At 35.2% G+C, this 16,167-nt stretch overlaps 1 protein-coding gene across 10 annotated transcripts in view; it reads right to left on the reverse strand.

Annotated features, from left to right (window-relative positions):
• Nucleotides 1-16,167, reverse strand: part of TBC1D32 (TBC1 domain family member 32) — a 187,914-nt gene that overhangs the window by 93,970 nt on the left and 77,777 nt on the right. For all 10 annotated transcript variants that reach the window (XR_011522049.1, XR_011522050.1, XR_011522048.1 and 7 more), the window contains 3 exons: nt 14,816-14,903; nt 12,730-12,848; nt 8,397-8,513 (listed from right to left, as the gene is read on the reverse strand). Coding sequence is in view for 7 of the 10 variants with exons in the window: in XM_070556904.1 (XP_070413005.1) it covers nt 8,397-8,513; nt 12,730-12,848; nt 14,816-14,903 (324 nt within the window). In the remaining 3 variants the exon portion in view is untranslated. The remainder of the gene's footprint in view (nt 1-8,396; nt 8,514-12,729; nt 12,849-14,815; nt 14,904-16,167) is intronic.

Consider the following 16,167-nt stretch of genomic DNA (forward strand, 5'->3'; position numbering starts at 1 on the left):
TAAAGGATATTGTCCAGGTTGAGATATGCTCAATAATCCAGCAGGCCAGAATGAGACCAAGACTGGGAAAACAGAGGAACATCTATACATCATAAATACATAGATGTTTGAGTGCCTACTCTGTTTACAATTGTCCCAATGGCCATGTTGTGCTATCTGACTCCATTTACCCAAGAAAGGGTCAAGTGAAGGTGAAGGATAGGTCCACATGTCAATATTCCTGCACCTGCACTACTAGGGAGTGGGACTTGTGACCGGTTAGCCCATGAACATCCATAAATAAACTCAGCCTGTTAAGGTCCTTCCTTGGGGTTTTTCAGAGTAAGGAGTGCCTTAGTCCATTCTGGCTGCTATAACAGAATACCATACACTCGGTTGTTTGTAAACAACAGAAATTTTATTTCTCACTGTTCTGGAGGCTGGGCAGTGCAGGATCAAGGCGCCCGATGATCTCTTTTTATAAGGCACTAATCACCTCCTAACAGCCCCACCTCCAAATATCACACTGAGGATTAGCTTTCAACAGATGAATTTAGGGGGATACATTCAGTCTATAGCAGGGAGGTAGGAAAAAATGCCACTCTCCTGTTTGGTAGTGTAGTGAGTTACATGGCGACCTCCCACCAAAAAACACGTCCACATCCTAATCCCTAGAACCGATGACTGTCACTCTATTTGGAAAAAGGGTCTTTGCAGCGGCAATTCAATTAAGGATGCTGACACACAAGCATCCTGGATTATTCAAGTGGGCCCTAATCTAACGTAAGTGTCCTCATAAGAGAAAGGTAAAGGGAGATTTAAGACAGAAAAGAGGAGAAGGCATGTCAAGATGGAGGCAGAAACTGGAGTTAAGTAGCAACAAGCCAAGAAATGCCTGGAACAACCAGAACTGGAAGGCTTCTCCCCTGGAGTCTTTGGGCAGAATGTGGGCCTGGCGACACTCTGATTTCAGACATCTGGCCTCCAGAAGTGTAAGAGAATACATTTTTGCTGTTTTAAGCCAACTGGTTTGTGGTCATTTGTTATGGCAGCCCCAGGAAACTCCTACAAGGGGAGATGGTGAAGATGTGAGCACAGAGTGACAGGTAGTCCCGTGCCCTCTCCTATAGAGGATAGCATCTGGAGGAGAAAATACTAATGATAATTATAGTAAACAATTATATAGCATTTATCATCTGCCAAGCAATGACTTAAGCTTTTATATTTCATTTAATTCTCACAACAACCCTGAGACAAGAACATTACTATCCTCTTTTAACAGAAGGGAAAACTAAGGTCTAACTTGTCCAAAGTCACAGAGCTTGTAAGAGGCAGAATCAGGAATCTAATCTAGGTGGTGTGGCTTCAGAATATAAGCTCTTAGCCATTATACCAAACTCTTAACCACTACACTATGTTGTATGCCTTTCCTTAAAGTCAAGACGGAGAGAAAGAGCAATAACAGGAAAAGATCGGGGCGGGAATGACACAGAGAGAGACACACACGTGCACCTGACTGTGTTTGAAGTTCTATTTCTATTCGTTTGGATTTTTTTTTTTTTTTAGCAGCTGTGGCATAATGAAGTCCACAAACGTTTTATTTAGCTTATAGTAACCATCTACTATGTGCCAGGAATTATGCTAAATACTGCAAACAAATTCTCACGATGAGAAAGAACTTAAAGATCATGTATTCCAACCATCCTATAGGTTCTTGGACCTGATTTACAACATCTCCACTAAGAATAACTCAAGATGAGGAACTCACAGATTCCCAGGGCAGTCCATTTCCACTTTTAGTCAGCTCTGACTAAAGTTTGCCCATGGATTAATTCACAATTCACATTCATCAGTTACACTGAGGGAACTATAATCAGCTATCACCTCTTGCTAAGAACATGAATTACTCTTGTCCCTTGTACTGGCATCCACGTGTCCTAGCTATCTCTTACCCTGTGACTCATAAAAAGTTGCAGCTGTCTTTTTAGACTCAGAAGTTCTAAGTCAATAAATTTCCTTACGTAAATCAATAAATTTCCTCTTTTGCTGAAACTATTTTGAATTGAGTTTCTCCAATAACCAAAACAGTCCTACCTAAATTCACCACTTATATAACTGAAAGTTAAGTGACAGAAACTGAAAAGCAAGAGAAAATTGTATATGTTAGAGAGAGAGAGTATTTTGCGTCACTCACCTTTAATTTACTAAAGCAGAACTTAAGAGTTGTTCGCAGGACCTAGAGTTTTGGAAGATACCCGATACAAAACCATGAAAAGTTAAGGTCTAATATCCCTAAAATATAAAGAATCTTTAAAATTCAGAAGAAAAAGGACACAAAAATAACAAAAATAAATTGGAAGATTAAGACAAGAAGAAAAGTCAATGGCCATTAAACATATGAAAAGATGTTCTGTTCATAATGAGGAAAATATAAATTAACACTTCTCTCCTGCCAGACAAATATCTAAACTTCTAATCACACAGTCCTCTTACTAAGCCTGTCAGGAAACAGGCACTATAACAGCTTATTGATGGGAACGCAGAAGGATTACTCTCGGTGGATGGAAATCTAGCAATATATACCAAAATTATGCATGAATGTACTTTTTAACCAAGTGATTCCACTTCTAGAAATCTAGTCCAAAGATACTGCAGTAGGCAGAATTCTAAGGTGGCCCCAAGACCCTCAGGCCTTAAACACCAAAGCAGATACTGCTGTGAAGAGATGTTTGCAGATGTAATTAAAGTCCTTAATTAGTTGACTTTAAAAGAGATGATCAAGGTGGCCCTGATCTCATCACATGAGCCACTTAAAGCAAAGAGTTCTCTCTGCTGCTCACAGAAGTCAGAGAGATTTAAAGCGTGAGAGGGATCCGACATGAGGGAGGTTCTACATTGTCGAAATGGAAGGGGCCACAGGACATAGCCTTGAGTGCAGCCCCCGGCTGACAGCCAGCAGGAAATCAGGCACTTCAGCCCTACAACTGCAAGAAACTGAATCCTGCCAACAGTCAGAACGAATGGAGAAATGGATTTTTCCCCTAGAGCCTCCAGACAAGCACTTAGCCTGGCTATCACCTTGAGTTTGGCCTTGTAACACTCTGAGCAGAAAACCCAGGCACACAGTACTGGATTTCTGACCTACAAAACTGTGAGCTAAAATGGAATTGTTTTAATTTGCTAAGTTTGTAACAATTTGTCATGCAGCAATAGAAAAAAATACAGACACACTGGGAAATGCAATATAAATAAGCCAAAGTTATTAATTTTGGCATAATTTATAATAGCAAAAAATTTAAAGAATCCAACTGTCCACCAAGAGATGACTAGATGAACACTCCAGCACATCCACACAATGGAATACCATGCAACTGTAAAAAAGGATGAAGAAGAGCTCTATGTACTGCTACAGAGTAACCTCAAAGATATAGAATTAAAAAAAAAAATGCAAAGGGTAGGACAGTTTATAGTATACTATCTTATGCTTAAGAAATCTGGGAGGAAAGAAAATGTATATAAGCTTTTTAAAGAGATAGCAGAGGATAAACAAAAAACTAATTAAAATTGTTAGCTACAGAGCAGTGCTATAGAATAGAACATTCTGCAACGACGGAAATGTTCTCTATCTGAACTATCCAATGTGGTAGCCATTAAACCACATATGGCTAGTGGGCACTTGAAAACTTGAAATGTTGATAGTACTTAAAGGACATGAGTTTTTAACTTTAATTGAAATTAATTTAAATTTAAATAGTTACATGTGGCTAGTGGCTAATATATTGAAGATCAAAATATGTAAGGGGAAAGTGGGGATTAATAATGTAAGCACATTCCGTGAATATATCTTGCCACATATTGGAATCATGTAATATTTTTCTATAAATTAAAAGACAACTAAGACAAAAAGAAAAAAGCAAAACAACTCTAAATTTAAGACATTCGGAAACAAACCTACCTATCAAATTAGTGGTATAATCAGGCAAAGTAAAGCTTTACTTACTTCAAGCAACTTTAAAGCACAGTATTTTGATTGTAACTACCTGGTGACAAAACTAACTGAAATGTCAATATGCATTCACTAATCTTATTTTATTTTGAAACTATTATATGTACATTGTATGAGAAAGCAAATAAGTAATTTTGTTCACGTCCTTAGGAACCAAGCTTTTTAGTAAAATAGAAAAGAAATAAGTATAAACAAGTAAGAAAAAATATCAACATGGGATCATGATTAATTTTTCTCAAAAAAAAACAAAAAAACTTATTCCTCTTGGCTATCCACTGAAAGGACTAGAAATAATGACAAACCTAAACAGTGAAACATTCCTAGTTCTCAGCCTGTAGTTTCAAATTGCATGTCCTACTAAAAGTAACAAGGATTCTGAAGATGGCTGATTCCAGGCCTGATACAGAAAATGCACACAATGGAGCTGGGAACATCTTATGAGAAAAAGCAAGAAAGCAAAATACCAAACACTAATAAGTACATGTCAAAAGGACTCAGTAGCCAAAGAAGGAAGATCTTGATCATCAAAAGCAATAATGATTGCATTGGATTGAAACATATACATGTAAAAACTAGAAGTTCATAATAATAATAATAATAATAATAAAATATCCCTTTTGGAGATTATTAGAACACTAATTCATTACTCTAAAAATTTATAAATAGAGAGTGTCAAGCATTTATTCTGCCATTCCTGAAAGAACTGTATTTCAGAGTTTCCTTTATTAAATCATTCCAGTTAAATAAAAAAGAATGACAGAACTACAATCACCATTTCACAGCTCCTAATGAAACAATGAATCAATGTAACCCAGAACAAATAACCCAGTTGCTCCAATAAATCAATGGCATGGAAATAAATAGAGAGGGAGAGCTGTTTTAGAAAAAGAGAGACTTAAATGACATAATAACTGAACACAACATGTGAACCTTTCTTGGATCATGACTTGACCAACTGCAAAAAAAGACATCTTTGAGACAAAAAAGGAAATTTCTATATAGACTACATATTAGATAATATTAAGAGATTATATCTAATATTTCAGATATGATAAAACCACCATGGTTTACAGAGCGATAATTCAAATAAAAAAAGCCCTTATCAGTTAGAGGTAAATACTAAATTATTTACAGATAAATTGACATTATGCCCAAAATATGCATTATAATTCTCAAAAAAAAAAAAAAAGGCAGGAGTAAAGGAGAGGAAACTGGAATATAGTGGGGGAACAGATGGAAGAACACTAACTGAATGTTGATAAAAGTTGAAGTTTAGTGATGGGTATATGAGAGTTCGCTATACTATATTTTTAATGTAAGTTTGAAAATGTCCACAAAAGAAAGTAAAGAAAGCCCACACATACATGCCTGTGTGCGCTCAAGCACGCACACACATCTCCTCAGTATAACTTCCTAGGGTCCTTTGGGACTCTCAAAGAAAACAGGTTATTGAATTAAATCCTTTTGAAGACAGCCTAAGAAGAATCCAACTCATTAAGAGTCTAGCCAGTAAGAAATAATAAAGCAAGGTTACTGAGAACCTACCAAGCTCAGAGTAGCAAAAACAAACAAAAATCCCCAAAACCCCAACTCGCTAAACTTTCAAGGCAAAAGACAAATAAGATACAGTTTCTCTCCTCATAGATCTTACAGTCTATTAGTAGAAACAAAAAAGATACAAAAATAATTATAAAATAATTGACGTTATGCTTTATGCATGGACAAGGTACTAGGAAAGTACATTAAGAGGAACCCACTAGAAAAGTGGCCAAAGAGGAAGAGCAGTAAGGGCTTCACAGAAAGAGGGAAGCATGAATAAGTCCTGAAGAATGAGCAGGTGCTATCTAGCTAAAAAGCAAAGTTATATACCTTCCAGACTCCAGAGAAAGAAAGAAACTTGTCTAAAGACCTTGAAGGCTAGAGAGTGGAAGGTGAAAAGAGAAAAAAAGGGGACTTTGAATGAGGAGAAGCTGCATGCCATGTAAAGGAACATGGAATATGCATGAGGCATAGGGAAATCAGTAAGGATCTTAAACAACAGAATGACTGCAACTGGTTTTCATTTTTAAAGGACGACTTTGAGGATAAACTAGTGTCAGGATAAATTATAGGTTAAGATCGGAAGAAAAAGAGTAGTCAGGATCTCAACGAAGTAATATAGATAGGAAACGAGAGTCTGAGCTAAGGTGGTCTTAACAGGAACACAAAAAGAAAGACGACCAAGATACCATGAAGGTGAAAATTTGTAAGTGGTGATTAATTGCATATTTGGGGTCAACAATGACTTTCAGATTTCTAGCTTATTCAACTGTGTGGACAACGGTGCCATTTGCTGAGACAGAAAAACAGAAAATGGAAATGATTTAGGATAGAGAAAATACTATTCAGTCATGCATCACTTAATGACAGGGACTCGTTCTGAGAAATGTGTCTTTAGATGAATTCATCATTGTGTGAAAACCACAGAGTGCACTTACACAAACCTAGATGACAGCCTACTACACACGTAGGCTATATGGTCCTAATCTTACGGGACCACACCGTATATGCAGTCTGTCATTGACCAAAGCATCGTTTTGTGGCACATGACTGTATTCAGTTGTAGACATGGGAAGACTAAGATGCCTGTAATTTTTCCAGGTGCTCATTATCTAGTAGAAATCTGGCAATCAAGCGAGTGATATCAGTCAAGAGAGTTGTCAGTACAACTGAACGGAACTGGATGAGATCAATCCGGAGTATGTAAGACAGACAGAGAAGTCCATAAATGAGACTATGCAGGAGAGACCAGAGAGGTGGGAAGAGAACCAGAAGTAGTGTCATCATCATAGAAGAGAGTGACCCTAAGGAGGAGCAGATCAACTGTGCCAAATGCTGCAAGGTAGGAAATTAAATTAAAGGAAGGGAGGAGGTTCCATTGGATTAGAGAATTATATATTTACTGATGACTTTTGGCAGAAGAATTTCAGTTAAGTAATCAAGCAAGACATCAGATCACAGTGGCTTCCAGAGTTGAGAGAAGAGAAAGCAGGGATTTCAAGTCTAGGCAATTTTTTCGGGAAGCTTTTCACAAGGAAACAAAAAAGAAAACCATAAGATGGTAGCTAAAAGAAGACAGATAGGTCAAGGGAGTTATCTGTTTGTTATAAAAGGAAAGTTTACACATGCTTAAATGATGATGGGGGCAGTGCTTCTTCTACAGGGTTAAAATGTAATGCCATCAGGAGAGGGGGAACAACAAAACTGTCTGCAGTTAAGTGTTTTAAGACTAAATAAAAGACAAATCCTTCCCTAAGTGGAAAGATGTCTTTGGATATGCACTGGAGTTACCCACGGACACGGAGGAGAACAAACATCCAAGCCACTGTTCTAGATTAAACAATGCAACTCATTTGTACTTGTTTTCCATAACCGATTTCTCTAAGGGTAGTAATATTAGGAATATTCTCAAAAACCATTCACTGGACACCTACTATGTGCCAGATGCTACTGACGACTAAGATATCCTACTTGCTCTCAGGCACTCACAGTGTAGTAGGAAGACAGGCACATAAACGACCAGTTATAAAACTACTTAAGAAGTGTCCAAGACACAAGTAAGCACAAGGTAAAATAGGAACACTTCAAGAAAAAGAATATAAATTACAAGTTTAATGATAAAAGTACATATCTTCATATTTCATTTATATAAATTATCAAAAATTTCCCAAAGTAGAGAAAGTTTAAAAAAATTAAAATGTTTGGAGTTAACAAGAATTAAAAATATTCAAAAGGGCAAAACCATGTAAAAAGACATAACACACAGGACAAAGTAACCAGAAAATAAAAAGTAATGATTAATAATGAAATTTCAGTATTAATCAAATAATTCTTTACTAATACATTTATATATGCACATAATAATGTGTGTTTAATTCATAAATTTACCCAAAGACGAGGAACTAAATATCTCTGATAAAAACAAGTTACTCATCAGGGAGTATGAATATGTCTCAAATTAAATAAATTTGTATATACTGCCCTCATGGGGTAGTATATGTAGCTCATTAAAATATCACGAGAAAATGTATTAGACTCCCTGGATACAGTTTATTCCTATTATCCCAGCCAACGAAAGAGCAGCATTGGTGTGACTAATAACATAGGTCATCTAAAAATCATTCATACACAAACTTCTATTTCTGCCAAATCTCCTTCCTGGTCAGGGAGCATTCACCTAGTATTCCGATAGGTGTCGTGACTGTTGGGTGGCCTGGATCAAAGATTCCATTCACAGATAATTCAGAAACTGATATTCCATGGATAAATAAATCAAATCGCCTTTTAAATGACATCAGTGTTCCTTTTTTTCTGGTAAAATTGCATTTTTACTACAAATCTCAAAAAGCAGCACTAAAAGAAAATGACTTACAATAACACACGTTGGGACTTCACGAAGAGAATATTCTGCTTTATTAGGAAGATCTTGATTGCCTACCAGCTCATAAACAGCAGGATAAGATAACAAGTTCACCAGTGCTAGAAAAGACTAGGAGGTAGAAAGAAAACAATCATTTAAAGGGATCATTTTTTCTCACCACATCCACAGAAGAGTCACTAATGTAAAGCTTTATAGCAATATGACCACCAGGGTTAATTTTTCAAATAAGCCTAATTAATCCATATAAACTTGAAACACATACATATATGATAAGTAGACATAGTTAAATCAACAATCTATGTGTGGACAACACATCATAACAATTCTAACAACATTCATGAGAATTGGAAAATGTTTTAAAATGTGTCTCTCGAAAAGTTTGGTTCTGAGTAAAAAACAAAATGATCCATCTTTCTCATTGCTTGCACAGTTACAGCTGATGTGTAAGAAAACATAAAAGAATAATACATAGGGGCTCTGAAGCAAGGTCATAAATTCTATATACCTTTGCATGCAGGTCACAGGCTAACTTTACCCTTTACCTGCATTCGCTGGAAATCCAACTAACCTAATTATAGTTAATTTTTTTAAGCCATGGTTTTTCCTATCAAAACCGGCTCCTTTTCTGGTGCAATCTTACCAAGCCAATCTCTCCATGAAATTTTTAAGCTCCCACTCTCATTTCATCTTACTAAAAGCAATCTGAATATTTTTCTCAGGCACATTCATTCTTTGGATCCCCAGCAAAGAAGCTTGCAGTGGTTGCCCATCATAAACGTGGAATCTAAGTTCCTTAGCGTGACTTTCAAGGCACTTTACTAATTGACACCTTTCTTCTCTTCATAGTCTCTAAAGACTCATTTCCCATTTTTCCTCAGCTTGAAGTCACCACTTCAGTCAATCAAACCCGCCTGTGGTCTCCTTCCAGTGACTGCCACATGTACAAACTTTTCTCATCCTACTCAAACGCTCCAGCTGCCCTCCCACTTACTCATTATCCCACTTCACAAGCTTTCAAAAGTTTGCCACAACATTTCTTTCTAGAAGGTTTTCCAATTAACTCTACCCGTCTCTAGAAGACTTACATTCTGCTAATCCTTGCATGTTGAGTTTGCATTGTATTAATTGTACTTATTTCTAACTATTAAGTTTTCTGCTGGTCATTTAAATTTTTTCGTTAGATTCAGACAACTTGAGACTAGACAAATTGAGAATCTTCACTAAAATCCGAACATCAAGAAAATTAAAAGGAACAGTTAACTCAATCTCTCATTTAGTAGTTGAGAAAACCTGAGAGAAGTGAAGTGACTTGGCCAAAGACACACAACCAGAAAGTTGATAGCAGAACTTATTTAACGTATTTTCTTATTTCCAGGTTAAGATTATTCATTACAAATCACAATATGATCTTCAGACACTATTTAACAGTGTTACCCTTCCTCCACAGTCCTGCCTATCCAACAGAACATTCTGTGGTGATGGAACTGTCATGTAATCTCAACTGTGCAATATGATAGGCACTAGCTACATGTGGCTACTGAGCACCTAAGATATGATTAATGTAACTGAGAGGCTGAATTGTTAACTTTAGTTTCAATTTAAATTTACCATATGGGACTATCGTCTATCATAGTGTAAAGCACAGGAATAGACAGAGGGAAGAGGGGAAAGGGACTGGACTGAAAGTAAACTTGTTAATGTACTTCATTTTATATTGAAGCCACATTATTGTTTTCTACAATTTAAAAGAAAATAAAATTAAATCCCAAAAGAAAACAGAGTCCCTAGGGAATAATACTTAGGACCACAAACTGGGCACTAAGAATGTTTATTACTATGAGTTATTTCTAGATCTTTCAGTACACAGTTTAGGACAATATACAATTTTCTTTTAAAGGGAAGAGTTAATCAGTTTATATTGACATTTCTAATTCAAAGAACTTGAATAAAATCCCTGTAACCTTAAATTCAAATTAGAAATATTTCACAGGGATTAAGAATATTATGCTACTGTATGTAAAATGTAAGAACCTTGTAATCATATAGATTTGTATACCATTATAGCATTTGCTTGTCCTGTATGGTATAGCTGTCATATGTATTACCTCTAAGGATAAAATAAATCCCACTATGTCATAGCTTTCTTCTAAAGATTCACATGTGATTATAAGAAATTAAGAGAAAAATAGGCTTTTATATTCACTCACCTATGTAATTTCCTCTTTCAATCCTAAAAACCCAAATATCCATTTGGTATCATTCTCCTCCAACCTGAAGAAATTTCTTTAGTATTATTTGAAATGCAGATCTGTTGTAAAATATTTTCTTAGCCTTTATTTTAAAATTTCACTTTTACTCTTGAAGAATATTTTTGCTGGATATAGAAATCTAGGTTGACTCTTATTTTCCCCTTTCAGCACATTAAAATGCCCCATTGTCTTCTGGCCTCCACTGTTTCTAATATGATATCAGCAAACTTATCTGCTGTTCCCCTCTAGGTAATGTGTGATTTTCTATGCCTTCTTCAAACACTTCCTCTTTATCTTTCCTTCTCAGCAGTTTGTATGTCTACAATGAGCCTTACTGGGGTTTCCTTTGTATTTTAATTCTTTGCATATTCTTCCCTGGGATTCATTAAGTTTCTTGATCTATAAATTTACATCTTCCAAGAAATTTGGAAATTTTCAGCTATTATTTATTCAAATATTTGTCTGTCCCATTCTCTCTCTCTTCTATTTCTGGTATTTCAATCACACATATGTTAAACCTTTTGATAAGGTCTAACAAATCACCAAAATGCTTCCTAATTCTTTTTTTCTCTCTGCTCTTCAGATTGTATAACTTCCATTGATTTATTTCAAGTTCACTGACTATTTCTTCTGTCATCTTTAAATCTTCTGTTAAGCCCATCTAGAAAATTATTTCAGATAATAAGTTGTTTCTAGTTCTGGAATTTCTATCTGATTCTTTTATAGTTTCTATTTCTCTACTATGATTTCTAATTTGTTCATCATAACAAACATATTTTCCTTTACATTCTACTTATAATAACTGTTTTAAAATCCTTGACAAATAATTCCAACTTCATTTCACAGTACATCTCTATTACTTGCCGTTTTCTGGAGTTTGAATCACATTTCTCTTATTCTTCATATGTCTAGTAACTTTGGATAGTATTCCATACATTGTGAAGGATATGTTGTAGAGATGCTAGATTCTGCTATATTCCCTAAAGAGTGCTCACTTTAATTTAGCAGTTAACGTGGCTGAACTCAAATTCTAAACTCTGACCCCTGTGGTAAGAGCATCTAGTATTTCTGTTAAGTTCAAGTAGATAGTTCAGGAGATAGTCACATATTTAGACAGAATATATACAGAGTTAACTACCTTCTATGTACCTCTCTCATTCTCCAGCTGTATTGTAGCCCTAAACCTTATCTTCTGGTTTTCCAAGCTTGTTTTGAGTATAGATTTCTATCTGTGGGGCACCAATTGGTACTTTCCCTCAAGCAAAAATCTGCTAAATCCAGAATCTCAGGCAGTACCATTCTCTTCATCTTCACATTGACTCCCCTCCATTTTTTTTTTTTGCTTATTTTTAGCCATTCCAGCACTTTTAACTGATTGATTTTTAAGTTACTTCTCCTGAGTTTGTGTTTTCTACTGGAGTGAACCAGTCCACCATTACAGAAAGCAGAACTACTAATTCTTTTTGATAATTTTATAATACCCTTTGAATAAAAATTTCCCAGGCTAACATAAAGTCAAGCCAGGAATCATCATTTGATTTTAGTGAAATTAGGAGAACATATTAAATATATAAAAGCCACTGAATTATAACAGAACATTGTATAGTGCTTCAGAATTTTTTTTTTTTTGCCATATTACTCTAAATGATAGCATCTTCTCTCTGACTACCCCTCCCTCAAATAATTCAATTTTCTATTAGATTCAAGACAAGAGCAAAAAACATCCTTACTTTTTTTGTGTTGGTTGGCTGGTTTTTGTTTCAGGGTTTTTGTTTTGCTTTGTTCTTAACATGTCTGCTGTATATTACTTTTTCTTAAGGGAGAAAAATTATAGTAAAAATAAGGTGAAATAAAAACATCCTTGCAAAACATAATCCCTAGAGAACACTGGTATTTCTATCATTCACTAAATTTATTTTGAAAACAAAAAATACGGAAATTAAAAAAAGGAGAGAAAAGAAAAATTTAGGAAAGGCTGCTGGTTGTAATTGAATATAGATAAAGTCCGGACAAAGTAATTTCTGAGAGATATACATAAAATCTGTACACTAGTAGGTAATCAAGTCAATCCTTACCTTTTGACAGCTTCGGTCAATAGGATCCACTGGTGTAGATCTGGGATGAGTTACTCTAACATCATCTCTTCCACATTCCAGATTGGCCCATAATTCAGTTATAAGTGCATTAATAAACCCTAAGAAGAATTATTTTATAACATATTTATAGTATACTATCTTTCTGGATTATGGAGGAAAAATATAATTATGCCTCTGACAAGACTGGTCCACAGTGAAAAAAGACAGATGCCTGTATTTTGTATAAGAAATACCCTCTAACCTTAGTAGAAATTGAATCTCCTATTGTTAATATACCTTTATGATACTTCATTATCATAAAACTGTAATGACTAAATTCTGAAAGATTATTTCCCTGGAGGATAGAATTCTGAGTCCCAGCATTTAGCCTTTGGTCAATAACTTCTCTGAGCATGTTTTTTCTGGAAAATAAGGTTTACACTTTACTCTGCAAATGAGCCAACAGTAAGACACAGCCTAAAAGGCAGGTGTGTGTGTGTTTGTGTGTGCGTGTGCACGTGTGTGTGAGTAGAAGGAGGTATCAGGAGGCAAGGTAGGCATCCAAAGAGTACAGTGTGTTCCCTTATTCTAATATAACTAATACTTTTTTGTAATTTCATATGCTTGGAACAATTCTACATTTCACACAGCTTTTGGCTCAATAACGTCTTTAAATTCTCATGCGTCAAATACTATTTATCTAAATGAAAAGGATTAGTAAGCCTGATCATTACATTCCTTTAGGAAGAATCAAATCATATGAAAAAGTGTAAAACAGAATATCTAATCACAAAATCTGTAAGTTCATAATAACAACACTAGAGCAGAGTCCTCTGGTACAACAGAAAAAACATAGGGTCTGAAGTCAAGAGTATCAGGGCTCAAATTACAAATCAGCCAGCTTATTAGCTGTATGTCCTAGACAAATCTCTTGACTTAGAGCATCAGTGCCCCCATTTGAAAACTGAAATAACAGCGCTACATTCAAGGGTTGTCATGAAGTATAAATGGGATGATATATGTAGAGTTCCTAATAGAGTACCTAAGACATCAGAGGAACTCAAGCAGGGTCAGTCTTCCTTCCTTTAAAAGAAGGAATTGCATTTATGAATGCATCTTTGAGAAAAATTGCATTTAACCCTCTCATGAAAAATTTGATACTATGAGACTCAGAAACTTAATGACTCAACCAAGGGAAATCTGAGATTAAATCTAGTCTCCAATGCTTCTTTTAATGTGTTTCTGAGTACTACAATAAATTGGATTTTATTCTAAGTAGAAGAAAAAATAAGTGGTTCAGCTTAGGGCAACTTCTGCCAAGAAACACGTTTCTTAATACAAGTAGTCCAAATTAGTTGAGCCAAAAAATGTTTAAGATACAAGATAAAAAATATTTTCATTTAAGGAAACAATCAATAGTGGTGATTCAGCAACTATAAATTTTGAAAAATATAATTGTAGCATCTCTACGAGAGATTACATCTTGTCTCTGGTTCAGGGTTCTGATAACCTTAAGAGATGATACATTAAATTCCCAACGTTTAAACACTTCAAAAATCCAATCCATATTAGATAATACATGCCAACTGCAAACATAGTGGTGAAAGCTAGGTGGTGAGAGGAAAGCTTCAAGAATGGAAGAGAAGGAAAGGAAATAAGGAAATGGTATGTATGTGTGATTATTATAATTGTAAATTCTGATGCATATATAAGCCACTGAAACTGAGCATTAAGAAATTCTATCAGATGCAACTGTACTAAGAGAGAGGATGATATCCTTTGATTTATACGATGAGGAGGGCTTCTTAAAGTATCAAATATTTCTCAGTTTAGTTCATTATGTGCCACTGTTCTGAGGAAACAACGAAGTTGTACATATTTTCACAGGAAAAAAAATTCCCAGTGCGATTCATGGAAGAGAAAAGATAAAAAGGAAACCCTGTAACTTTCTTTTCCCTAAGGCCTAACTCCAGAAAAACAGCTTTCAAGTAAATATTCTGATACTTGATCGTGCCAGTTAAATTTCCCATTGGCTTGCTCATTTTATTTAAAATAATTATAATTCTAATTAAAAGAAAAACCTTACCTGAATTTTGTAGTGCTACTGCACCAGCTGCTGTTGATGCCACTTGTGTAACCAAAACTCCATAGCCAAACTTTTGGTGTCTGCTGATCTAAGAACATAAATAAGGAACGACTGAGAAGCAGGAAAACACAGCATGCTAATACTTATTCATATGTGACATGTATAGTTAACGAGGTTTTTTATTCATATGCTAGACATTCTTTCAAGTAAAGACAAGAAGAGAAGCAAAAACAAACTCGGAAACTGCCACAATCATGAGTTACGACTAATGTAATATATATATTTTTTTAAAGATTGGCCCTGAGCTAACATCTGTCACCAATCTTTTTTTTCCTTCTTCTTCGTCCTCTCCCCAAAGCCCCCAATACATAGTTGTATATTCTAGCTGTAGGTCCTTCTAGCTGTGCTATGTGGGACACCACCTCAGCATGGCTTGATGAGCAGTGCCACGTCCATGCCCAGGATCCGAACCAGTGAAACCCTGGGCTGCCAAAGCAGAGCACACAAACTTAACCATTCAGCCACAGGGCCAGCCCCTAATGTAACATTCTTAACAATCCTATTTCAGATCTATTCTGGTCCCAGCCCTAAAACCAAGTTGCTTTCTGACCTTGAACAAGTCACTTCTCTCTCCAGGTCTAAGTCTCTTTGCACATAAAATAAGGGACTTGGACCAGATGAAGAGTAAGATTCCTTCCAACTTTATATTCTATTTATTATTTGATTCTTTAGGTTGGTTCTTCAATCAATTTCCTCATTAATAAATTCGTACTGACTGACAATTTAACTGGGTTTTTAAACAAACGTTATAAAGAACAATGGCATCTTCTTAAAAATGACAATACATTTTAGAGGAAATGTGATTTTTTTTCTGAGGAAGTGTATATATATATACACACACATACATCCACACACACACAAAGAATCATCATCATTAATACACAGGTTTGTAAACACTGTTATAGAAAACATTAAATAAATAATTTATTTCACAAAGAGAGTACTATACATGTACTCAAGGTAAAGTACACAAGTGAGTCTGTCTCTCAGCAAAAATCAGAATAAGGAAATAAACACATCATAAAATGTTCCTCCTTTTCACACTTTGGCTAAGATAAGGTTGGCTTACAAAATGGTACTTCTAAACAAAGCTAACCATTTAGAACTTATATTTTTTCAACATTTCATTAAAAGGATATGTTTTAATCAAACTTTAAAAATATAAACTATGGAATTCAGTTATAAGGGAAAAAAGTAGAAAGAATAAGGGATTATTTCTTCAATTTTCTGCTGCTCATGTCTTTATAATGCCTTCCTTTTCCATTTTTATTACTTATATTTTCCATTTTCCT

Source organism: Equus przewalskii, chromosome 9 (genome assembly GCF_037783145.1).
Source record: "Equus przewalskii isolate Varuska chromosome 9, EquPr2, whole genome shotgun sequence".
Taxonomy (NCBI): Eukaryota; Metazoa; Chordata; class Mammalia; order Perissodactyla; family Equidae; genus Equus; species Equus przewalskii.